This window comes from Canis lupus, chromosome 1 (assembly GCF_011100685.1).
Source record: "Canis lupus familiaris isolate Mischka breed German Shepherd chromosome 1, alternate assembly UU_Cfam_GSD_1.0, whole genome shotgun sequence".
NCBI lineage: Eukaryota > Metazoa > Chordata > Mammalia > Carnivora > Canidae > Canis > Canis lupus.
This window is the reverse complement of record NC_049222.1, coordinates 83,974,941-84,000,230: the sequence shown is the minus strand read 5'-3', so window position 1 is coordinate 84,000,230 and position 25,290 is coordinate 83,974,941. Positions and strand designations below refer to the sequence as shown.

General features: G+C 41.8%; 1 protein-coding gene across 1 annotated transcript in view; it reads right to left on the bottom strand.

The window, feature by feature from the left end:
- Nucleotides 1-11,096, bottom strand: part of TRPM6 (transient receptor potential cation channel subfamily M member 6) — a 132,955-nt gene extending 121,859 nt beyond the window's left edge. Inside the window, exon 1 of the mRNA XM_038527064.1 lies at nt 10,779-11,096. Within this exon, the coding sequence (XP_038382992.1) occupies nt 10,779-10,811 (33 nt within the window). The 5' untranslated portion in view covers nt 10,812-11,096. The remainder of the gene's footprint in view (nt 1-10,778) is intronic.
- Between the last annotated feature and the right edge of the window lie 14,194 nt (nt 11,097-25,290).

The following is a 25,290-nucleotide window of genomic DNA, read 5'->3' as shown; positions in this document are numbered from 1 at the left end:
TTTTCCCTTCAGCTAAACTTGATGATAGACTCTGACATCAAGAAGATTCCACAGAGTAGAGGCTCTCTTGGGTAAATGGCTCCCAGGCTTTACCTCTCACCTATGACATTCCATATTTCCTGAACCCAAATACCAGCTAGCAAGATGCAATTTCTATCTGAAAAGTCTCCTCTCTACGAGTTGCTTCTCAAGAATGTGGTTTCCCTCTTAAGGCCAGTGGCTACCAGCTCAAGAGACCAAAATATGAGACTGAATGGTTTGCCTGTTTATTACATTCAAGAGCAAAGATCCGACCTACAAAGTCTTAAGCCGAATGACCATTTCCTCCTACTTTGCTGGCATAAACACTAACAAATTTTAGAAAGTTTAAATTTTAAGACTTTGGACCCTCTTCTCTTTGTTTTTTTTTTTGTTCTGTTTTGGTTTTTGTTTTTTAATCACTTTAAAGCAGACCCTAACAGTAGTGACAAAGTTTGGAGAGAATTAACTATCTAGGCCAAGGATCTATAAAGTACCCTATGGACTTAATTCTTCTGGGAGTAAAATTCTCTTTCCTAAGACTATAAGATTTAATTTACAAAAACGTCTTTAAAAGATCAATGGAGGACATCTATTTTCTCCAGAAGGAAGGAAGATAGTTCCATATTCAAAGATCAACCTGCTCAGGTGCCTGGGTGGCTCACTTGGTTAAGCATCTGCCTTTTGTCTCAGGTCATGATCTCAGGATCCTGGGATTGAGCCCCATGTCGGGTTTCCTGCTCAGCAGAGAGTCTGCATCTCCCTCTCACTCTTCCTCTGTGCTCTCCTTCTCTCCCTCTCTCTCAAATAAAATCTTTAAAAAAATAATTGCAAAAAACCTCACTAATTGCAAAATATATATGATATATTATGAAAAATATATTACAAAAAATAAGATATGTCCCACTATAAGATAATATGTCTAGTTCCATTTAAGATAATATTAATAGCAGCTATCTTAGTCAGTTTGGGCTACTATAAACAGAATTCCATACACTGGATGGTTTATACAACAAACATTTATTTCTCACAGTTCCAGGGAACAGAAGTCCAAGATCAGGGTGCCCACATGGTCGAGCTCTGGTGAGAGTCATCTTCCTGGTTTACAATAGTTACTCTCTCACTGTATTTTCACATGGTAAACAGAGATCATCTCTTCTGTGTGTCTTCTTATAATGGTATCAATCCCAACCAAGAAGGCTCCTCCCTCAAGACCTAATTACCTCCGAAAGGCTCCACCTCCAAATACCATCATAAGAGATTAGGACTTCAACATATATATTTTGGGAGACAAACACTTAGTCCACAGCAGCAGGGTAACAATTTATTCAGCACTTTCTGTGCACCCACCTGCACAAGACAAAATACTTTATGTTAACTGCCCAAGAAAATATGGGAAGTAGGTCAGTTATTATCTCCATTTTACAAATGAAGACACTGAATCAGAGAAGTTGAATGATTGCCCCAAAACACAATGGCTTATAAAAGTGATACTGGGATTCAAATATGGGCAGTCTCCAGTTCATGGAGACTTAACCACTTCATTTCACTCTCACTTACCTATAGAGATTGTACCTGCAGCAATCCCTGAAGCTGTAGAGTGTTTTAATATTTACAAATCACTTTCCTGAATATTTGATCCTCACATGAATCCCATGAGGTTGATAATAGAGTAGATAACATAAGATCAAGCTTATGAAATTCCCAGAAAAACTCCTGCTATTTGGCATGCTTTCTGTAAGTATCCTCAGATACATAGAGAAATATTAAGAGGATCATGAACTCCTAGAAACTGTGTACAGTAGTGCCCCTTTGTCCATGGTTTCAGTTACCTTCAGTCAGTTGCAGTCTAACAAATCTTCAGATCAATAGTAGCTTAATGCTATGTCACAATGCCTACTTCATTCATCTCACTTCATCTCACATCACAAGAAGGTTAAGAACAGTATGATAAGATATTTTGAAAGAGACCATATTCACATAACTTTATTAGCTATTGATAGTCATCTTTTACTATCCCTAATTTAAAAATTAAACTTTATCATAGGTATGTACATATAGGAAAAAATAGTATGTATTGGGTTTCATACTAACCACAGTTTCGAGTATTCACTGGGGAGGTCTTAGAACATATCCCCCTTTTGTGTAGACGTGAAATGTGCATTTATCAGGAGAAAAATCCCAAGAGTTGGGTCAAAAATAAGTGCCACACAAAGGATCTGAACAAATAGTTCTCCAAAGAGGGCATACAAATGGCCAATAAACACATGAAGATTCTCAACATCATTAGTCATTGGGGAAATGAAAATCTAAACTACAGTGAGGTACCTCTTCACAGCCACTGGGATGACTATAATCAAAAAGTAAGAATAAGGTATGGGGAGAAATTGAAACTATCATATACATTGTTCATGAGAATATAAAATGGCACAGTCTCTTTGGAAAACAGTCTGGCAGTTCCTCAAAAGGCTAACCATAGAATTACCAAGTCCACTTCTAGGTACCTACCTAAGAGAAATGAACCTGTAAGTCCACACAAAAACTTGTATACAGATATTCACATCAATGTTATTCACTATAGCCAAAGATCAAAAAACAATCCGAATGTCCATCAGCTGATGGACAAATTAAATATGATATGGTATATTACTCAGCGATACCAAAAAGTGAAGTACTGATAACATGCTACATGGATGAATTTTGAAAATATTATGATAAATGAAAGAAACTAGATAAAAGGGAGTACATATTGTATGTGTCTGTCTATACAAAATAGCCCAGAACAGGCAGATCTATACTTGGCAGAAAGTAGATCAGTGGTTGCCTAGGGCTGGTGAGGATAGAGGGACTAAGGGTTGACAGCTAAGGGGTGTGGGATTTCTCTTAGAGATGATAAATATGCTCTAAAATTGACTGTGCTGATAGATGTGCAATTCTGCGAGTTTACTAAAAGCCATTAAATTATATACTTTAGGTGAATTAGGGGTGCCTAGCTGGCTCAGGTGATAGGGAATACAACCCTTGATCTCAGGGTTGTGAATTTAAGCCCCATATTGGGCATGAAGACTACTTATAAATCAATCAATCAAGTGATAGGTGAATTATAACCCAAAAATTAAGTGGGGAGCAGCATAGGCAAAGAGAAAGACTGACCTATCACAGAAAACTGCAGTAGCCTCCCCGCCCCCGCCATCCATGAGGGATACGTTCCAAGACTCCCAGTGAATGCCTAAAAGAACAGATAGAAATGACTATGTATGCTATATTTTTTTCCTGTACAAACATACCTATGATAAAGTTTAATTTAAAAGTTGAAAATAGAGCTACAATAGACCCAGCAATTGCACTACTAGAGATTTACCTCAAAATTACAAATGTAGTGATCCAAAAAGGGGCACCTGCACCCCAATGTTTATAGCAACAATGTCCACAGTAGCCAAACTATGGAAGAGCCCACATATCCATGGACAGATGAATGGATAAAAAAGATGTGGTATACATATTCAGTGGAATACTACTCAGCCATCAAAAAATGAAATCTTGCCATTTGCAACAACGTGGTACGTAACTAGAAGGTATTATGCCAAGTGAAATAAGTCAATCAGAGAAAGACAATTATGTGATCTCAGTCATATGTGGAATTTAAGAAACAAAACAGGATCATAGGAGAAGAGAGGAAAAAGTAAAACAAGATGAAATCAGAGAGGGAGACAAACCATAAGACACTCTTAATCATAGAAAACAAACTGAGGGTTGCTGGAGGGGAAAGGGATAGGGGAGGGGTTAACTAGGTGATGGACATTAAGGAGGGCACATGATGTAATGAGCATTGACCTCTGCCTCTGAAACTAATAATACAATATATGTTAATTGAATTTGGATTTTAAAATATAAACTATAAAAAAAGAAAAAGAGAAGACTGCTTACCGTAATTAAAATCTAAAATATAAAATAGAATGCTAAAATAGATATAAAAAAATAAAGTTTAATTTATAAATTAGGGACAATGATAACTAATAAGAAGCAATTACAATAAGTTATATAAATGTGGTCTCTCTCCTTCAAAATCTTATTGTATAAACTCATCCTTATGACCATGATGATGATGTGGGATGATAAAATGACTGTGTGAGGACATGAAGTGAGCTGAATGAGCTGAATGACGGAGGCACTGATGGAGTGAGAAACTACTTAACCTCATGATGACTTGTTGGAAGGAGGATTATCTGCTTCCAGATTGGTTGAGGGAAACCACAGAAAACAGAACCACAGATAAGAAGGGACTACTGTATTTGTGTAAATAACAGCCCACAGGCGGAAAGCAGACCAAAAATGTGTTTTATTCAACTGGCAAAGTTTTTTCAAAAATCTTCTGAAGTAACTAATGAAATGTGAAAACCACGAGGTTTCACACTCAAGAAAGAATCTATGTATCTGCATTTTCTATTACAATTGCCAGATGCTGCATTTCTGGAATGCGGGCTTGTGTTTCAACTTGGCCAACAGTCAGTTGGGGCCAACTGTGGGCAGCCATGTTCGCTCAGTGCTTACACTGACCAGCGAACCTGAGTCCCCAGCAGGCCTGGTTTTTGAATTTGAGTTTTTGAGCTCCTGATCCATGTCTTTTACTGAATTTTCAAAGGAATTGCTTCCTCAAAACCCATTCACAGCTCTTGGAAGGAGGTAGCCAATGAATAGTGGTATTTGCTTTACTGTTAAGGAAACTGAGGTAGGCAGAAGGGCATGCAGCCAGCAGTAAAACTACTTTTTCCAACTATTCCCTTTATTACTCTTCTCACCTTCCTGCTGATACTTCTAGAGAATTAATTACCACATTCTGTCCCTTTTTGATTATACCTAAGGAAAACCAGTGATAAAAAACATGCCAGACATTCCAAAATGGTGATAATCAGGCTCTATAATCTAATCACAAGGAAAGTTTTGCCTAGCTCTAAGTGTCTTTAGTTGCTATGGGCAATTTGAGGGGGCCCTCCTGGCCCATATCCCAACACACTCCAAAACTAGGAAAGATAAAAAGAATGTTAATCTTGCACACATGGCAGGGGAATAAAATCCCAAGGAAGTGTACTTTCTCCAAGGTCACCTCACACACCTATTACAGAAAACAGAAGTTTCTGACAGGAATGTTTCCACCCCTGGACCAGGTGGTTTGCTCACATCAAAAATGACCATTATTAGAAGCTCTGAATCTACAATCAGCAAAATGCAGAGAGAACTTTGGTTGCCCAGTCATTCATCCCACTGGGCTTTGAGTTTGCCTGGAAGAAAATTCTATGTTTGTTTGTTTGTTTGTTTGTTTTTTTGTTTGTTTTTTAGGGGGGCCGGAGGAGCAGAGGGAGAGAGAGGGAATCCCAAGAAGGTTCCAGGCCTAGTGATGCAGGGCTTGGTCTCACAACCCTGAGATCATGACCAGAGCTGAAACCAAGAGTTGGATGCTTAACCAACTGAGACACCCAGGTGCCCCTGGAATAAAATTCTATATGTTGGCCATATATAGCTTAGAGAGAGGTAGGACAAAGCACAACCAAATTCACCCGGCCAATCTTTCCAGTCAACACGCCCAGCACTGTAGCAAGTCTTGGGATACCTGACCGCTATGCAGTCCTGGAGCATTTCAAGACTGGGATCCAACATATAGCACAGGATCACTCCAAAGGGGATTGTAAAGGAACGCCGACATGGAAAATGCAGGGAAACCAGCGCTGGGGAAGGCACCTGCCTGTGCTACCAAGTCAACATCTTCGTTTCCAATGGAAATGGATCAGGAGGCTCTCAAGAGGCACATGCTTGCAGACTCAGAAAAAGAATGTAACCTCTAAGCCAAACAAAACTACCACTTCTCACTGCTCCCAATTGCATAACTGGTCATGGCACTCTGAAGTAGTCTCAGTTTATCTGTACTATAAATAACCGAGGACCTCTTCCCCAGAGATATGGAAATACCACGGAAAGAAAGGGAGAGCGGCATTAGGCCACCCCAACAATGGAACCTGCCAAATGTTCTGGTGCTAAGTGCATCAAAAGAAAGTTCCCAGGGCAATCTGTTGCTACACCTTGCACACCCTGAAAATCCTGGATTCCAGGCAGGAGCTGAACCTAGCTGCAAGTAGATTCAATCATCCTCATCAGACTCAAGGATGAATCCCATTATGGAGTTTATGTGCATTTTGTTTCTTTTTGCTTGTCTGTTTGCTTATTTAATTGTGGCAAAATACACATAATATAGAATTTACCATCCTGACTACTTTTTTAAGTGTGCAGGTTAGTACTGTTAAGCATATTCACATATTTGTGCAACCCATCTCCTGAACTTTCATCCTGCAAATCTGAAACTTTACACCCATTAAATAACTCATTTCCCTCTTCCCCCAACCTCTGACAACCTACACTCTACTTTTTCTTTCTACAAATTGGACTACTTTATATATCTTATATATGTGGAATCATACAATATTCATCTTTTGATGATTGCCTATTAGCATAACATCTTTAAGGTCCATCCATGTTGTAGCATGTGTCAGGATTTCTTTCCTCTTTAAAGGCTAAATATTCCATTGTGTGTGTGAGTACATGTGTATATGTAAACACACCACATTTCATTTATCCATTCAGAAAACTATTTCTACATCTCAGGGGTATGATGATGTTGTTCTAATGGCAAGTTATGAAGTTTAATTTGTAGTGGTCATGATTTTATACTGAGAAAGAAAAAGAGACAGAGACAAAGAGAGCCTTGATTATATGATGTTCATATTCCAGAAGAAAAATAAGCTAGCCAAAGCTGCAGTGGACTCAATTCCAGCATCGAGAAGCATCACACCATTCCTCTCCAGCTCAAAAATAAGTTTTGTTCACTATATATTCCTAAGTTCTGGAACAGGTCTTAGCACCTAGTTGGCACTCATAAATTCATAAATATCTGTTGACTGAATGAATCCAAAGAATGATTGAATGTTCCAAATCCAACACTTTGAATACCTCTGGATTGGAAAGAGATGAGGATGAGGGACAAAAAGGGAACTCTTGGAATTTCTATTAATAGTGCTTGAATTATTTACCACAAGAAATTATTTTTGCATTGTTAGCAGAACGTTTTTAAGGAAAAAAAAAGTCTGCAAGGATAATTTGTCATAACAATACATCAATTCAATGTACTTCGTGTGCATCCTTTCTCAGAGTGCAACTGGAAAAGGTATTCCACCGAAATGATGGAAAAAAATCACGAGGACATGGGATATAAGAAACACGAACCAGTGTAACAGAGGGAAAGGAAATCCCCATGATGATACTGAAGACAGAGCCCAAAGTAATAGCTGTGCATCCAGCATCAAGACCAATCAGTCTGGATAGGTAATGCAGGTCAGAAAGCTGTACTCAGAATAAAATTGGTTAAAATGCGTATTACACAGGATGATCTTGAGAGAAGATTTAGGCAACTGGCAAAAACTTGTCAGTTAAATTAGTGAAAACTCCATAGAAAATTCTGGAAACACACACGAGACACTCCTGGAGGAAAACAAAAGTTAGAAGGGAGGAGTAATCATATACTACATAATTCAGCTTTTAATAGTGTATGTGTAGGAAGGCATAATAATGTTGACCAGACTAAATATTGACCTAACTAAAAATTATAGATAACTGTATTCTGTAGATGGTAGGAACAGGAAGGATCATGTGAATGGCAGATGCAGGAATGCAAAGGAAATCTAAACCTTATATCCCATCTGGAAAGGTAAAGCATGGCTACACCTAAGAAATCAAGAAGGACTCACATAAGTATTATTTTAGAGGCATGAGTAAGTACCAACAAGCTAAAGAGATGAATGTTATTGCTCTTTCAGAAAAGCTGGAAATGATTGAGGGTTCTGCTGTTTTTAGTAACAGATCTTATGGAATTATTTGAAGTTGACTATTATACAACTTCAATAAAACTAGGAAGTAAAAAAGGGGAAAAAAGCACAACTAAGACCCATATTAGAATATCTTACCTAAGAATGATTTTCTTTTAAAGATTTTAATTTTTAGTTTACTTATTTGGCAGAGAGAGAGAGAGAGAGAGCATGAGCAAGGGGGAGCCACAGAGGGAAGTGGGAAAAGTAGACTCCCTACTGAGCAGGGAGCCTGACTTCCGGCTTAATCCCAGGACCCCAGGATCACGACCTGAGCTGAAGGCAGACACTTAACTGACTGTGCCACCCAGGTGCCCCTGATTTTTTTTTTTTAATAGGAAATAGTTGGTAGATTTCTGATGGGACATGAAGAAATAACTGAGTTACAGGGAGGATGGACATTTGGGAGTTCTAACATGGAATGAGTCTACAGAAGTGTAATGAAAATCACTCTAAGAGTGTGGGGGCTGTTCAGCCATCCTGAACACCCAGGATTGAAAAACCCAGGGAGAAAGAAAAAGAGGTGAGACATATTTCAGGTCCAATATTTACCAAGCCCTTGACAGTTAGTTCTGACATGGAGGCCCTGCCAAAACCATGAGCCAAGACAGAAAATGGTAAATAGTCAAGATAAGAGCAACATTTGTGGCAAATCACCAGTGTGTTGTCTGGATCTTTTCCTTCTCCGCCGGGGTACAATCAACTCAAAGTGCCATTACATACCCTTGTCTATCAAGGCAAGCTTAATACTAAAGTACTAGTCCCTAATTTTGGCCCCCAAAAGCAGGCTCATGCGGAGTTTCATCTGGAATGATCTACTAATTCCTAGAAGATAGGGGCTGGTGGGGGAAAAGGGGGGGGGGTAAGAAATGTCCAGATTCTTGCAGCCAAACCCGAATGTCAGTCTAGCCAGATTATTTAATGCTTTACCAGTTGTGGTAGAAACCAAAGCAGATGGAAAATTCACATCAAAACTTTACATCGGGGGGATCCCTGGGTGGCGCAGCGGTTTGGCGCCTGCCTTTGGCCCAGGGCGCGATCCTGGAGACCCGGGATCGAGTCCCACATCGGGCTCCCGGAGCATGGAGCCTGCTTCTCCCTCTGCCTGTGTCTCTGCCTCTCTCTCTCTTTCTGTGACTATCATAAGTAAATAAAAATTTTTAAAAATTAAAAAAAAACTTTACACCGGGGAAAGAAATGGAGGAACCCGGCTCCCACCTCGGCAGTTAGGGGTGACCCCCTTGTCCCCAGGAAGGAATGATCAAAATCCCCTGTGCGGATGGAATACCCGCATTCTTAGTGTTCCAAACCACTGCCCTGGGTTCAAATCCTTATTTTCCTCCCCGAGCTGCGTTTTCCTCGCCGGTAAACCAGGGAGGTGGGATGAAGGGAGGGGCGATGCCAGACGCCGCAGGTTCCTGCCAAGGTGGGGTGGTAACAACCACAGGCTCGTGCAGCCCGCCAGGTCTGCCGGGCACTGCTTTCTAAGTACCCGGCATAGATGGCATCTGCTTTCATCTTGGAATTATAGGTATTACTCTCCCATTTTCCAGACGGGGAAGCAGAAGCACGCGGTTTAAGCAACTTGCTCAGGGTCCTAGTTAGCGGCGGAGCGGGCGTGCTAAGGCAGGAGATGCGGCTCCGGGGCGGGCGGTCGGTGCGCCTAACAGCCGGCGGGGACCGAGCGAGGCACGCCGAGCACTACGGGGCGCGCAGTAAATGTCACTTCTCCGCACACGGGCGTGCCGGGCCAGGCCGGGGAGCTCCGCCACCGCCAGCCTGAGGTCCGGCTGCCTCGGGAGGGCGAGGCGGGACCGCGGCGTCCGCTCGGACCCCGGCTCGGACCCCTGCTCGGATCCCGGCTCGGATCCCCGCTCGGACCCCGGCTCGGACCCCCGCTCGGACCCCGGCTCGGACCCCGGCTCGGACCCCCGCTCGGACCCCCGCTCGGACCCCCGCTCGGACCCCGGCTCGGACCCCCGCTCGGACCCCGGCTCGGACCCCGGCTCGGACCCCTGCTCGGACCCCCGCTCGGACCCCGGCTCGGACCCCCGCTCGGACCCCGGCTCGGACCCCCGCTCGGACCCCGGCTCGGATCCCCAGGACCCCGGCTCGGACCCCCGCTCGGACCCCGGCTCGGACCCCGGCTCGGACCCCCGCTCGGACCCCGGCTCGGATCCCCAGGACCCCGGCTCGGACCCCCGCTCGGACCCCGGCTCGGACCCCCGCTCGGACCCCGGCTCGGACCCCGGCTCGGACCCCCGCTCGGACCCCGGCTCGGACCCCCGCTCGGATCCCCAGGACCCCGGCTCGGACCCCCGCTCGGACCCCGGCTCGGACCCCGGCTCGGACCCCCGCTCGGACCCCGGCTCGGACGCTGCTCCGCCGCCTCGGTCCCCGCCGGCCGGACGCGCCCCCCGCCGCTCGGGGCTGCGCCGTCTGCCCTCCCCGCCGGGCTCCCGCCGCGTCCGGGCTCGCCCGCCGCCCGCCGAGCCGCCGCGCTGCCTCCTCTCCGGGGACGCGCCCCCGCCCTGCGCTGGACCCCGCGCCCCGTTAGGTTTCCGCCCGGCCGCCACCTCCGCGCTGGCCCCATTCCAGCTCCTGCGGCCGGGGCTGCGGGGCCTGCCCCTCACTGGCCGCCCTGCCTCCGCGAGCCGAAACCGCGGAGATGATAATCGGGCGCGGACCCGGGGACTGGACAGCCGGTGTTTCGTAAGTGCCAGCTATTCTAGATCCCTGCGAGATACGGGCGCGACCGGCCCCACCCGCCCCGCCCGGGGCCCCTGGGCGCACCTCGGGTGCCCGGCCTGAGGCCCTTTGGCCCCGCCAGCCCCGGGCCGCCCTGCCTACCTGCAAGCGCTCCGCGGCGGGCCGGGCTTTCATCCTTGCCTTGCAGGCCCCGCTCGCCGAGCCTTATCTGCGCCTCCGACCAGTGCAGTCGGGTCTGGGCTCCACCTCCACACGCCGCCTTTTACTGCCCTGCAGATGTGTCAAGACACTTTTTCGCCTCATTTGCCTCCCGTGTAGAAGGGAGGTGCATGTCTGCCTCGCCGAAATGGAAGGGGTATGGCGAGGGCCAAGCAGAGTCCCTAACAGACATCTGTGTGGTATTGTTCCCGTTGCGTCCCTGTGGTAGGGGAGGACAGGAGAGGTTGACCCTTGGGGCACCACCTCTACCGTCTAGGGGTTCCTGGGTAGGTCCCGCCACCACTCTGGCCAGAGTTCACTTCTCTGTGTGGCGCTGATGGCAGCAAAGAAACCCACCTTCCTCTCAGAGCTTCTGCTGAACAAAGAAACCCATGAAGTACCACACAAGCGCTCTCCTGCTTTCTGTTATTTTCCATGTGTTCTTCTGGCTGCGCAGTCTTGATTCAGGTTGGGTCCCTGACTGCGGGTGGATCCCCGTATGTGGGCAGAGGCGATGCTGCCGTGTAATTACAAGTGTGGCGATTAACAATCCTAGCCATTCATCCCAGATTACTGACCTCGGATCAGGGGCACCTACCCTTTGAGCCCATTATGAATTTCTGCCCAGTGAGCTCACATTTGCAGACTCGGTTAACAGGTTTTTGTCCCCCATATCTCAGCCTAGTTTTCATGGACATTTATTAGAAAACTTGAACACCTCGTGTGTGTAGTAACATTTTGTTTTCCTGTTAACACATAGAAACCTTTCCTCTCCTTGATCCATCTCCTTCAAAAGGCTAACGATCTGTGAGCAGTTAACAGGTTCAGCAGGCCCCCTCAGGCAGGTAAGCACATCTTGATTGGTTTTCCTCCAAATATCTCCCCCATTAGGTTCCTCGCTGCACTAGACACTTGAAGCTCTCAAAAATATGCAGACCCACCAAGAAGACTGAACATATTTGAAACCCGAGATTCTTAGGAATCTTGGTCCACTGTGACCGCTCTTCTAGTAATTTCTTTGGTAAATTTACATGTCAGTATGGTCAGATGTCCTTTTCTGATCAAGCGGCAAGGCACAAAGTCTAAACTACCAGGGCCATTCAAAGATATACCAGGGAAATTCCAGGGCTTATGGCATCTGATGTGCCGGTTTACAAGCTGCCTTAGGTTCCCAAGCTGTATCAGAAGCACCTGAGGCATCTGTTAAAACTGCAGATTCCCAGGGCCCCACCCACCCACCCCAGACCATCGGGATTGGAATCTCTGGGGTGGGGCCCAGGAATCTGTATCTTTCACAAGCACCCTGATCAACTTAAAGGCTTATCTATAGAAGTCTCCTGGCCACAAACATACCTCTGCCCAGAGACTAGCTTTGAAATTTAAACTTTAAAATGTTCAGTAATAGTCTAGTGTGGCTTGACTCAGGCCAAAAAAATATTTCCTGAGCACAGACTGTTTGTCAGGTATCCTGCTGGGTGCTGGGAAAACAAAGATGAATAAGACATTGTCCAGTCTGCAAGGAGTTTGAGTTTGTAGGAGGAGGAACAATCAAAAATGAAACAGTACCTGGGGCGCCATTGGTAACACTCGTCAATAGAAACAAGGTTATACTTTCTCATTTGTTGCCCTCCCTTATCCCTTTCTTCCTCTTCCCATTCTTAACTCCAATGTCGCCGTCTTTGTCAGATCTCCCTTGTAATGTCTCCTGGACATTGTAAATGTTGGATTCCTGACCCAACATGGTTTGAAGATACTGCTCCAACTTTTAAAGTCAATCTAATGATTTCAGAATGGAAAGGAACAGCTGAATTTTCAGCAGAGAAAAATGGGGATGACAACATTTTTTTTTTTTTAATGTGTTAAGACCTTAACGAGTCCCAGTAATTGGGAGGTCATTAAGGCGTAGTTTCTAAGATACACATTCTTCCCTTGAAGAAAGTTGTTTCAGCTTTGACTTGGTTTTGATTGGGTTTATTTGGACAGGAGTGAGGGTTGCTGGGGCTTTTGCACAGTAATATTTCCCATCCTCTCTGGACAGTCCAAGGGGCGACGGGGCAGGGTGGGGGATGGTTGAGGGGAATAAAATAGCTCTGTCCCTTCGCAGCAAGAAGAAAGAGCACCATGGGAAAACTCTTGCCCAATGCATCAGGGCATATTATCATCTTTGGTCTGTGGTCCTCACTCTGGGTGGTCACTCCTTTCCTTTCTGAGGCATAAAGGAAACAGAACAAAGGCAGTGGTGTTCTGAAGGGGGGTAGTGGAAACTATGATAAGCCTACAGTGTGTTCCACAGTGGGGAAAGTTTAAAGGTATGGGTGATAAATTGAAGAAGTCAGATGAGGGTGTATTGCTAGTAATGAGGGATGCAGTTCAGCTCTCCCAGTCCATTCTTGTGTGTAACTGCTTCTGTTCTTAGACTTTAGTATTCAGACCCAAGGGGTTGTGTTTGAATTTCATGCATTTATTTTCTCAAACAGCTACAAATCAAATTTCCTTTTGAAAGGAAGCAATCTATGTTCTTCTGCTTATTAAATAACTTTCCCTCTTATTCAGTGCTTTTAAAGGAAATCTCCCAATTTGTTTCTCTACTTGCTATGAAAATGGATTATTCCTCCTGTTACATAAGCAAAGGTTAAAATATTGATGGCTTAGATGCCTGGATGGCCCAGTGGTTGAGCGTCTGCCTGTGGTTCAGGTCATGATCCTGAGGTCCTGGGATCAAGTCCCACATCAGGTTCCCTGCAGGGAGCCAGCTTCTCCCTCTGCCTATGTCTCTGACTCTCTCTGTCTCTCATGAATAAATAAATAAAATCTTAAAAAAATATAATGATGGCTGGCAAGGTAGAGAGATAGGAATTCTCACATGCTTTTGGTGATGATTTTAAATGATACCCTTTTTGAAGGCATTTTAATTCCAGTTTCAAGGCATATCCTGTTTCAACACAGCGCCAATCCTAGGATTTTATACTTCAGAAATACACAAAGATGTGTCTATAAGGATATATGTAGTGTCACTTTCCGTAATGAAGAAAGATTACTAATAACACAGCCATCAGTGAACGTTGACATAAGTAAACTGTGGTGTGCACATGCCATGCAACAATATGCAGTTTTCAAAAGAATGAGTTAGATCTAAATGTACATAAGTAGAAAGGGAAAAGAGCAACTAATAAAAGTAAATATTTCATTTTTTAAGGTTTATATGTGTAGGTTGGAAAAAAAGATTTGCAAGTGTATGTTGGAATATTTACAGGAAAGTTCTAGAAGAATATATGCAAAACTGTTAACAAGGGAAGGCATACTTTTATTGGAAAATTGTTCATTACTTATCTGAAATTCAAATTTAACTGAACATCCTATCACACAAGGTTGGGGTTTTTTGTTTGTTTGTTTGTTTGTTTGTTTGTTTTAAGATTTTATTTATTTACCCAGAGAGAGAGAGAGAGAGAGCATGAGCAGAGGGTGAGGGAGAAGCAGGCCCTCTGCTGAGCAAGGGATCTTAGGACCCTGGAATCATGACCTGAGCTGAAGGCAGACACTTAACTGACTGAGCCCCCAGGCTCCCCTATCACACAAGGCTGTTACACAAGCCTACTTTGGTAGCTTCAGGCAGCTATAGGTGCTCTTTTAAAATATGCATTACAGACAATGACACCAAACCTAAGCTCCATTAGGACTGTACCTTCACATTCATCTTTGAACGATTCTTGAAGGGAAGAAAAGAAGGGTCTTAAAACAGGTTGAGCACCTGTAACAAATTGCCAGACCGGCTGATAGATACCATCTTCTTCAGCATCTTTAAAACAAACATCTTGATACTATATTTTGTTTAGTGATCACAAACTCCTCCCATCCCAGCACATACCTCTTTGCAATGTGACTTTGCAACAGCCCTCCCAATCCCCATGAAGAGGCCCAGTCTCTTCTCCACAGCCCTAACTTTCATTGACCAGACTTGTGACCAATGAAACATGGCCACAGCAACATGGTTTAAGTTCCTGAGTCTAGGCATCATGTGGCCCTGCACTTTCGGCTTCCACCTCACATAACACTACCCTAGGTCACCATCCAGGGTAGAGATACCAGGTGGAGAGACCAGTCAACACTTAGAAGTACACAGACAACTTTCAGAATCGTGTGGCATAATCAACCAATGTTATTTTAACCTACTAAATTTGGGGGTTACTTGTTGTGAAGCAATACATTAACTCAGTTTATTTTCTTGTTGTTTTCCTCACTGTTTTTCCACACAAAATCTCTGAGGATTCACTGAAGGTCAGAAATCTTCATTATGAGTCTCACCTGTTTCTCAACTTGTAAGGTGTGAAGCCAATGAAAATTTGAACACGGGTCTGTGTGGCTTTAAAGGTCCATTGTTTTGTTTTATTTTGTTTTGTTTTTTACACACACCTTGAACATAATGAGCATTCATTAAAAATTTAGTTCGATAACTAACTCTATGAATCAGAAGTTGTTTTTTATTACTTGCATATATCAGAATCAAGAATATATTTATTTGACAGGAAATGTCCACCAGTACTAAAATTTTAACCGTTAGTCCTTTTCTCTTAAATTACCCTAGACCACCATCTGGTTGCGGGGGGACCCAAAACACTATCCAATCTATTATATTTTCCCTGAAAGGTGAATCATAGTTGTTCATCCATGGAACAAGTACTCTACTAGCTTAGGAAATTTTGCTTTTCCATTTTAGGTGAGAAAACTGAAAGACAGAAAAAATGTAGTTTTGACTAGATGAAACCAACTAATTAAACCTTCCAGACCTGACTCAATTTATCCAGCATTTTTTTTTCTTTTAACTTATTTTTTTTTAATTTTTTTAATTTTTATTTATTTATGATAGTCACACACAGAGAGAGAGAGAGGCAGAGACACAGGCAGAGGGAGAAGCAGGCTCCATGCACCGGGAGCCCGACATGGGATTCGATCCAGGGTCTCCAGGATCACGCCCTGGGCCAAAGGCAGGCGCTAAACCGCTGCGCCACCCAGGGATCCCTCTTTTAACTTATTTTTAAATGAGTAAAACTTCACAGAAAGTTACAAAAAATCATATATAGGACCCCTTTGAAAGCATTTTAAATTGATATATTTTTAGTATCAATTTAAATATTCTTTACATTATCAATGTGTGCCATGAATTAAGGAAGGAGGAAATTACTACTTCTTGGGCACTCACTGTGGACTAGGTACTTTGTTATATGCTTTATTAAAAAAAAAAAAGTTATTATTATTGGTGTTTGTTTGGTGTGTTTGTTTTGTTTTGTTTTTGTTTTTAGAGAGGGAGAGGTGAGGGGAGTGGCAGAGGGAGAAGGAGAGAGAGAACCCTAAGCAGGCTCCACACCCAGTGCTCTGCTCAATGCAGGACTCGATCTTATAACCCTGAGATCATAACCTGAGTCAAAATCAAGAGTTGCATGCTTACAACAGTGAAAGGGAATAAAGGGGAAAGGAGAAAAAATGAGTGGGAAATATCAGAAAGGGAGACAGAACATGAGAGACTCCTAACTCTGAGAAACGAAATAGAGGTGGTGGAAGGGGAGGTGGGCGGAGGGTGGGGGTGACTGGGTGATGGGCACTGAGGGGGGCACTTGATGGGATGAGCACTGGGTGTTATTCTATATGTTGGCAAATTGAACACCAATAAAAAATAAATTTATTTTTAAAAAAAAGAGTTGCATGCTTAAGAGAATGAGCAACCAGGCACCTCTATGCCTAATTTTTACTTAACACATTATTAACTACCATTTTATATAGTAAATGAGTTTCTAAAAAGTCAAAACTTGTCCAGAATCACAGACTGAGTAAGTAGAAGAACTAGAATTCCAAAACAGTTTGACTCCAAGGCCCATGGTGTTTCCATCCTATCAGAGTTCCTAACCAGAATAATCCCAACTTCCACTTACTACTGAGGTTTCATTTTGCTTTTGTTTTAATGTTACTTCACTGAAAGTATTTATAAGCCCTGAGCAAAGACTCATTTTTTTCCCCAACTAACATTCAATATGGTAGCAGGTCTACACAAAAAAAGAAATTGCAGGCACCGAGGACTGTTGAGATCTTGTTGTTGTTGTTGTTGTTGTTGTTGTTGTTGAGATCTTTAGATTACAACCTTCTCTAACCAAATCGAATGTGATTTACTTAATGGTAAAGATGCCCAACATTGCAGTAATATCCTTGAAGGTATAATAATTCAAACTTTTTGAGACAAGGTCATTAGGTTTAGGTATTAAATCTGGAATTGCTGTAATCCAACCACAAAATTTATCTAGCCCCCTTAAGTAAATAAATCCTGAGGATTGGCTGTGTGGTTCTGAGGGTTGATTGGTCTCTCCACATGATCTTTCTTCTCCGGATGGTGATCTAGGGTAGTGTTATATGAGGGGGAAGGCCAAAGCTGCAGGCCCATATGAGGGCTAGAATAAGGAACTTCACTACTCTGCTTAAATGGAGATTGTTTTACTCACTTAAGAATAAAATGCTGTCATAAAGGCTTCATCACCCTGTGTCCCAGAAAGATCACATCTAGAACTCTTGCCCCCAAAAACCTTACATATGATGCTAATTGGTATAGTAAGATATTCATATCAAAATTATATGTTAGAAATTGGCTTAAAGTTCACATCTTGAACTCTTGCCCCCCAAAAAACCTTACATATGATGCTAATTGGTATAGTAAGATATTCATATCAAAATTATATGTTAGAAATTGGCTTAAAGTCTATTATTAGAGGAGTAACTAAATTACTAGATGTGTAATTATGTAGCTGTTGAAAAGTACTAATAATGAAGATTCTGAAAGAAGGCCAAAAAGGGAGCTAGAACAGTATACAGACTGCATGAGTACAAATATGTAAAAAAACCTACATAGAAAAAAAATTAGAAATGGCTCCCTTTTGTTTTTTCCAAGTATTCTGTACTGTGATCTTATTATTTTTATGATTTTTAAAATTAATTAAAAGTGAAAAATCTCACGTATGACTGAGAAATGAAATGACTCATTGGATTACCTGAAATTGCCATTTTATACTTTCTCTGATCATTTATTCTCCCTAATGAATAAATTCCCTGAGGAATTTCACCCATTTCCCAGACTCTTTGAGCCCAAAGTTCAGTACCAGGGCTATTATTTTTTTATGTTTTATGATTTAGGTATTATACTCCATAGCCTGGTGCTGCTCAACCACACAGGTTAGGATAATTTTGTTCTGGCTTGGTTGTTCAATTGAACACACAACCCTGGTGCCATTTTCTTCTTTGCCAAGGAAATGTATATTCCATCAATACTTGTAGAGATCAAGATAAATGATGAAAGAGCAACAACATAAAAATGAAAACATTTCTATGTGAATTTCAGCAGCAATCCACATATTGTCATAGCATGTATGATGGTTCCCATTGGCCTTTCACAGTGATGACACAAAGACACAGATTACACTTTGCAAGAACGTGAAGGCCCAATATTTCTAGATCTAGGCCCCTAGTACCTACACCAAGCAAAGTTTACATTCCTCTCCCTGACTTTCTGTCTGCATACCATTCTGCAAGGATAAGTGATCAATTTTATATGCTATTCCTTGAACTTGCCCCAAACCTTTTGTTATTATAGACACTTTGAATTAAGTCAAGATGGCTCTTCCACAGAGCTCAAAATTCATCATATTTATTATTCTGTGAACCCTAAAATCCCTGTGGAGACATGAAAAGGATAAAATAGCTTTAATTTCATAAGTAAAGAAAATCAGGTCTCATAACAGAGAATTATCAACTAATGTGCTAGAATTTGGCCAGCCTATTTGTGGTACCTCCCACACATGGCATCCCATGGTACAGTCCTCAGTACGCTCTAGTCAACTGTCACTTGAAGATCCCTCTGTCACCAGTCTCCAATCTTTATTGCCCACTTGGAAAGAGGACTCTTGGAGCACAAATAATGCCCCAAAGTAAAAGTCTCTGTTTCTTTCATGATCCTTCATTTTGTTTATTCCCTCCCATCCATCTTATTAAAATCTAGATTTCCCTCCTGATTGTGATGTATACCAGGAAGCTAGGGCCCACCAACTATCCAGATGTTAACCTCTCTACTACTGTGATGCTCTTGCCAATTTTCTACAATCCTTCTGGTTATTAGTTGAAATTATGTCCCTCGCAGAAAGGTATGTAGAGGTTTTAACCCCAAAACCTCAGAATGTAACCTTATTTGGAGACAGAACTTTACAGAGTCACAAGTCAAAATGAGGCCATTAAATTGGATTCAATCCAAAATGACTGGTGTCCTTATGAAAAGGGGAAATGTGGACATGTGCATAGATATGCATAGAGAAGAGATGATGTGAAGACACAGGAAGAAGACAACCTTCAACAAGCCAAGCAGAAGGGCCTGGAATAGATCCTTCCCTCACAGCTCTCAGAAGAACTAAACCCTGCCGACACCTTGATTTTCAACTTCTGACTTCCAGAACTACAAGACAATAAGATTTCCATTGGTTAAGACATCTATTTATGGAAGCCATGCAAACTAATATACTTTTCTACCCTTCAGATTCATGACAACTCTCCTTAAATTTGGTCTTCAATGAGGGACACCATAACTCCCTGTTGCCTGAAAAGAGACCCATATAGTACCTCTTGCATAAATATGAATAGCATCCTTTTTTATTCTCAAGAGGGTCCATGTTTTTGTAGTCAGCCTACCTACACCACCCACAATCCTTCCCACAACCCTCCTCCCTTTGACCAAGAGGTTCTTCTCAATCACTTTGGCCTCTGACTATTACAGATCTCCCTTGGTGTAATGACAAAAGGGATATTCATTTAACAGCTTTCATCAATTTTTATTATGTTTTGACTATATTGTACACCTTGTAAAGATAGGAACCACTTCTCTTTGTATCACGTAGCATTTACATGGCCCAGCATGCAAGAAATATTTTTTCAACCCAACTAAATGGAAGTAAGAGCTCTATTATCTATTAACTCTTTAGTAAAGTATCATACTCCTCCAAATTACCCTCTCTTACTTTAAAAGTTATCAGGAAACAGATATAAATTGCTAAGTATATTTTATGCTGCTCTAGAATTCCCATTTAAAAAGTATGAACAAAACAAGTTGGAACATTTTAATTGTTTATGGCATTAGTATGCTTAGGCTGGCATAACTGTATCTACAGAGAGAAACCAGACATGGACAAATTTTAGTATCATATTTCCATAAAGCGTGTTACAAAGTTGTTAAGTGCATAATTAAAATCAAAAACCACCAAAGGAGAAGGTGATTACTACAAATAATGTATCTCATCAGTAAAATGAGCAAGATTAGAAGACACACTCCTGTGGGATATAAGCTGTATTGAAAGGGACTGATATAAGTATTTATAGACTTACAAGTCCCCTCTAGGACACCTAACGATAGAAAACAAACTGAGGGTTGATGGAGGGATGGGGTAGATGGTGATGGGAATTAAGGAGGGCACTTATGATGATCAGTACTGGGTGTTGTATGTAAGTGATGAACCACTGAATTCTACTCTTGAAACCAATATTGCTCTGTATGTTAGCTAACTGGGATTTAAATAAAAATTTGAAAAGAAAATTAAAATTTAAAAAAAGTCCCATCTAGGACAACAGAGAGAGGACACAGGAAGCCCAATCACTGCTGTTTGAGGCTCTTTGCAGAAATGGAAAAGGATATATAATGATGATCATGGGACCAAATCAATATCAGGACTACCTAAGAAAACAAAAGTACTTCAGGTGGCTATTACTCGGAGAATGTCTGGACACTTGCCCTTCTTTCTCCCTAGCTGAGCATAAGCACTTAGTGATAGCAGGTTTAGTTCAAGAACTGAAAGAGCAGGATGTTTGTCAACATTGCCTTAATGGAAGTGCAAGGTTTCCAGTGTAACTTTTTCCAGAACAATGATGTAAACCCAGGGTTTAAAGGGCTTGTGACCCGGAAGGAACTGGCTTCCTTTTTGACTCTGGCAGGACTCTAGTCTGCAGGTGTCAATGGTAGCTTCATATTTCATCAGGAAAACCAAAGAGAGGGCAGCCTCTGTTCTTTTTTCTGCGTAGACACCCCTTTCTAAAGTTTTGAATCATGTATGTGCTTGGATATGCTCAGAGCTCCTACCTGATGCTGCTGGAGCTAGAATGGGGCTCAACTCTGCCTTAAGGAGCACACTGCCCCAGGGTCCTGTTCATCTCCTTCCAGCCATGCTAGAAACTGCATCTACAAATCTACATGCACAGGATGCATTGGTGGCTCAGCGGTTGAGCTTCTGCCTTTGGCTCAGGACCTGATCCCAGGATCCAGGATCGAGTCCCATATTGGGCTCCCTGTGAGGAGCCTGTTTCTCCCTCTGCCTGTGTCTCTGCCCCTCCCTCTCTGTGTGTTTGTGTCTCTCATGAATAAATAAATAAATCTTTTAAAACAAACAAAACAAATCTGCATGCACCTCTTTCATCTCAGAAGCACTCTAATTTTTCTGATTATAAAGGCAGTACATCCTAGTCATAGAGAATTTGGAGAATTCAGAAAGATACAAAGGAGACAGAAAGAGAGAAAGAATATGAAGAATAAATCCCTGGTAATTACTTCTCTCAGAGTTTCTTTCTAGAAACTCTCTTTTCAGTATCTCTCCACCTAGTTCTCATCAGCTCCGTGTCTTGCACTTCCTATTTCATTCTTAAGGAACTGATAGTTAACTGAGTTGATACTTGAATTACAAAAGATTTTATTTGGTGTCATTAAAACTATCAAAAAAGGGCTTTCCCTTTAACATTACCCACTGTACACAGTGGCAGTTTGTAGCAATAGAACAGGACCTGTTAAGATAGGAGTCCATCTGACGCATCAGAGAATCCTCCTGATGTTAAGGGAACTCCCAGAAACGCCGCACTACCACCATGTACAGCAATGACAGATATTGTTCTCACTAGGGCTCAGTTACATTCTGAGTCACATAGGCCTGGAGAGAGGGTGGGGAACTCATCACCCATGTACCTCTGTATCCATGGGAAGATTGGTTTTCAACAAACTAGCTCACAGAGTAAATGATTTCTGGAAGGGAGACTGCCTGTGTTTGGACGGCTGGAATAAGAACACAGCAGTAAGTGCTTGGGAACATTTGTGAAGAGGAGGTAGCAAGCCAACCCCCAGTGGGGAAGGTGTGGTTAATTGACCTAGGATTATGTGGGATGCCTACAAGCTGGAAGAAGAGAGAAAGAGGACAGTTCTGGAAAGTTAACTACCCTGTGAGGTTTGCTTATTCAAGTCCTTCCTCATTCCTCTTCTTTGCCTACCGAACTTCATTTATCAAAGTTCAGGTCTACAGAAGTACGTACATGTAAAACAGGAAAGGATTTGTATATTGCCCCAACGTCAATATGCCAGTTTTGATATTGTACGGTAGTTATGTAAGCTGTTATGATTAGGAGAACATGGGACCTCTTTGTTCTATTTTTGCTACTGCCTGTAAATCTATAATCATTTTGAAAGAAAAAGAAAAACTCAGCTCTAGAGCTTTCTGCAGCAGTCTTGCCCAACAACCAGATTCATATCGTCTTCCAACTGCTTTGGTTTACCAACCCCCCACATCATTTCCAAACTGCATCTTGCCTGCTTTCTGATGATCTGTGCCATACCACTTGGCATACACATATATTCTATATGTGTTACATATGTTAACACATGCCTTACATTCACTGAGATAAACATGCAGATGTATACCATACAATCTCATTCACTAGCGGTTCCTTATGTGTGTGTGTATCATGAATCCCAGCAAGACTGTAAGCTCTGTCTTTGTACCTCTTTTCTTGGTGTACTGAGGCACTGCCCACTGCTTAATGCAGGGTAGGTACTCAAGAGATACTACTTAAGTGACTGAAAAAGCAAAAAATATTAAAGGAAATAAAGAGGGGCACCTGGTTGGCTCAAGGGTTGAACATCTGCCTTTGGCTCAAGCCTTCTTGATCCTGGGGTCCTGGGATTGAGTCCCACATCAGGCTCCCAAGGGAGCCTGCTTTTCCCTCTGCCTATGTCTTTGCCTCTCTCTGTGTGTCTCTCATGAATAAGTAAATAAAATATTTTTAAAAAATGAAAAGGAAATAAAGAGATAGTTAAAATACCTCACCAAGTTCTTTTTTTAAAAAAATATGATTTGATGCCCAGAAAACATTTACTAGCCCAAGATTGGAGTTTAAAGGCATGTCTGTCTCCTCTAATCCTACCTATCACCACAAACAAGCAGTTATCAACTGAGAAGCACAAAGGTTAGTCACACGTGTGTTGTTTTGACACTTGCCATAAAATGCTTCTGAGTTCCTTAAGGGAAATGCTGAAGGAGCACTTTGCTAATTCTAGAATCCACCCTTCCCTTAGGGTTATCTTGTCTGAATCAAAGGGTGAGCAGGTTTGTTTAAGCTGATACCTTGGGTTAAAAAAAAAAAAGGACAAATGAATTTTAAATTTTATGAAAAATGTGTACCTTCAAAGTCAATATGAGCAGTATCTCCACATTGAGAAAGTCGGAGCACGTCTACTGACATAATAAAGTATATTCTTAGAAAAGGCACCTGATTATGTAAACTGCTATTTATAGGTAAAAATATATTGGTTGTAGCCTAGAAAGAGGGACTGACCTTATAATTTTTATCTAATTTGGCCCTATGGGATAGAGAACAGTCTACAAAATATTCAGTGAAATAAAGATCAGAACATGTGCATGGCATTCTAATTTTATGGTTTATGCTTTTAAAATGAAAGAGGGAATTATATATACATTATATATTTATATATATATATGTACAGACATCCATATATACACACATTCATATATACATATATAAGAAGCACACGTATGTATTTGTGTGAGATTTTATATGCGTAAGATCTCTCTGGACAGATACACAAGAAGCAGGTGACAATGGCTACCTTTGGGGAAAAAAATTCAAGGACTCATAGGTTGGGAAGGAAACTGACCTTTCACTTTCTGAATTTTTCCACTGTTTGAATATTTTACTACATTCACAGATTATCTTCAAAAATGGCTTTTTAAACTGAATATCAATTAAAAATATTGAAACTAATGTTGTACTATATGTTGTCTAATTGAATTTCAATTTAAAAAAATAAATAGGGATCCCTGGGTGCCTCAGCAGTTTAGTGCCTGCCTTTGGCCCGGGGCATGATCCTGGAGTCCCGGGATCGAGTTCCGCAACGGGCTCCCCGCATGGTGACTGCTTCTCCCTCTGCCTCTCTCTCTCTCTCTCTGTATTTCTCTCATGAATAAATAAATAAAATCTTTAAAAATATATTTAAATAAGTAAATAAATAATAAAATAAATTCTAAAATATTTTTATCATAAAACACAGATAAAGGACATCACTTAAAACAATACCTTAGTGAATGACTATAAGGTAAACACTCTTGTAGCTACCTACCTACTGACTGGGTCAAGACAGAAAAATTTGCCAGCTGCCCAGAAACCTCTCCCTGTGCCCCATCTTAATTACAGTCCCTTATTATTATTGCATAATAATCACCCTCTTCCTTCTTCCATTATCCTGGCTTTGATAACTTCCTTGTATTTCTTTATAATTCCCTCAACCAAGAATGCATTCCGAGCTGCTACAGTCTTGCCCATTTCTTTAACTGGTTTTTTAATTTATGCTGTTTGTATTTCCCCTCCATTCCTTTCTATACTTACACTTTTTCTGTCAAATAACCCAGGCCATTTGGCTTAAAGAGATTTCCTCCAGTCTGGATTGTGATGGTTGCACATTCGCAGTATAACTATACTGTTCATCCTCTAACTTCTGTGCAAACTGACGATTGAATTCAAAGGCCTGATGAGACTCAGTGTGCACTGAGTCTGGCAAGGTCAAGGTGGTGGTGCGTTCTTTCATCATATGGCACGTACCGTCTAATTTTTGTTCTTCTTCATTGTCAGCAGCATTTCATGTTCGATGCCTAAATTCATTAATTTACTGGGGGATTATAATATGGGTAATATTCCAACCCTATTATTTCATTTCATTAACTGAAATAATTTTATAGGAAGAGTCCTTCACTCATCTACTCTGGTTATAGTTCATATAGGAAAGCTTGATTCTTTCATTCGCCTAGTTTTTAAGATAATGTATAGCTGGCTGTCATTCTCAGGAGCCCAACTAGTTTTTTGGCTTTTGGTTTTTTAATTATTGTGAACTCATGGATATAAGCATATCTGATGGGTTTCACACTACAGGAGCCAGAATGCAAGATGGCACCTAGTGATTCTTACCTTCTGGCCTTTACATCTTGCATAGTCCCCTACCATAAGGAGGTGATTTGGTCTGTGTAACCAATAAACTACAGCAGAAGTGATGGTGTGTCACTTCTGAGATTAGGTTATAAAGTCTGTGGCTTCCATCCTTGGTGCTCACTCACTG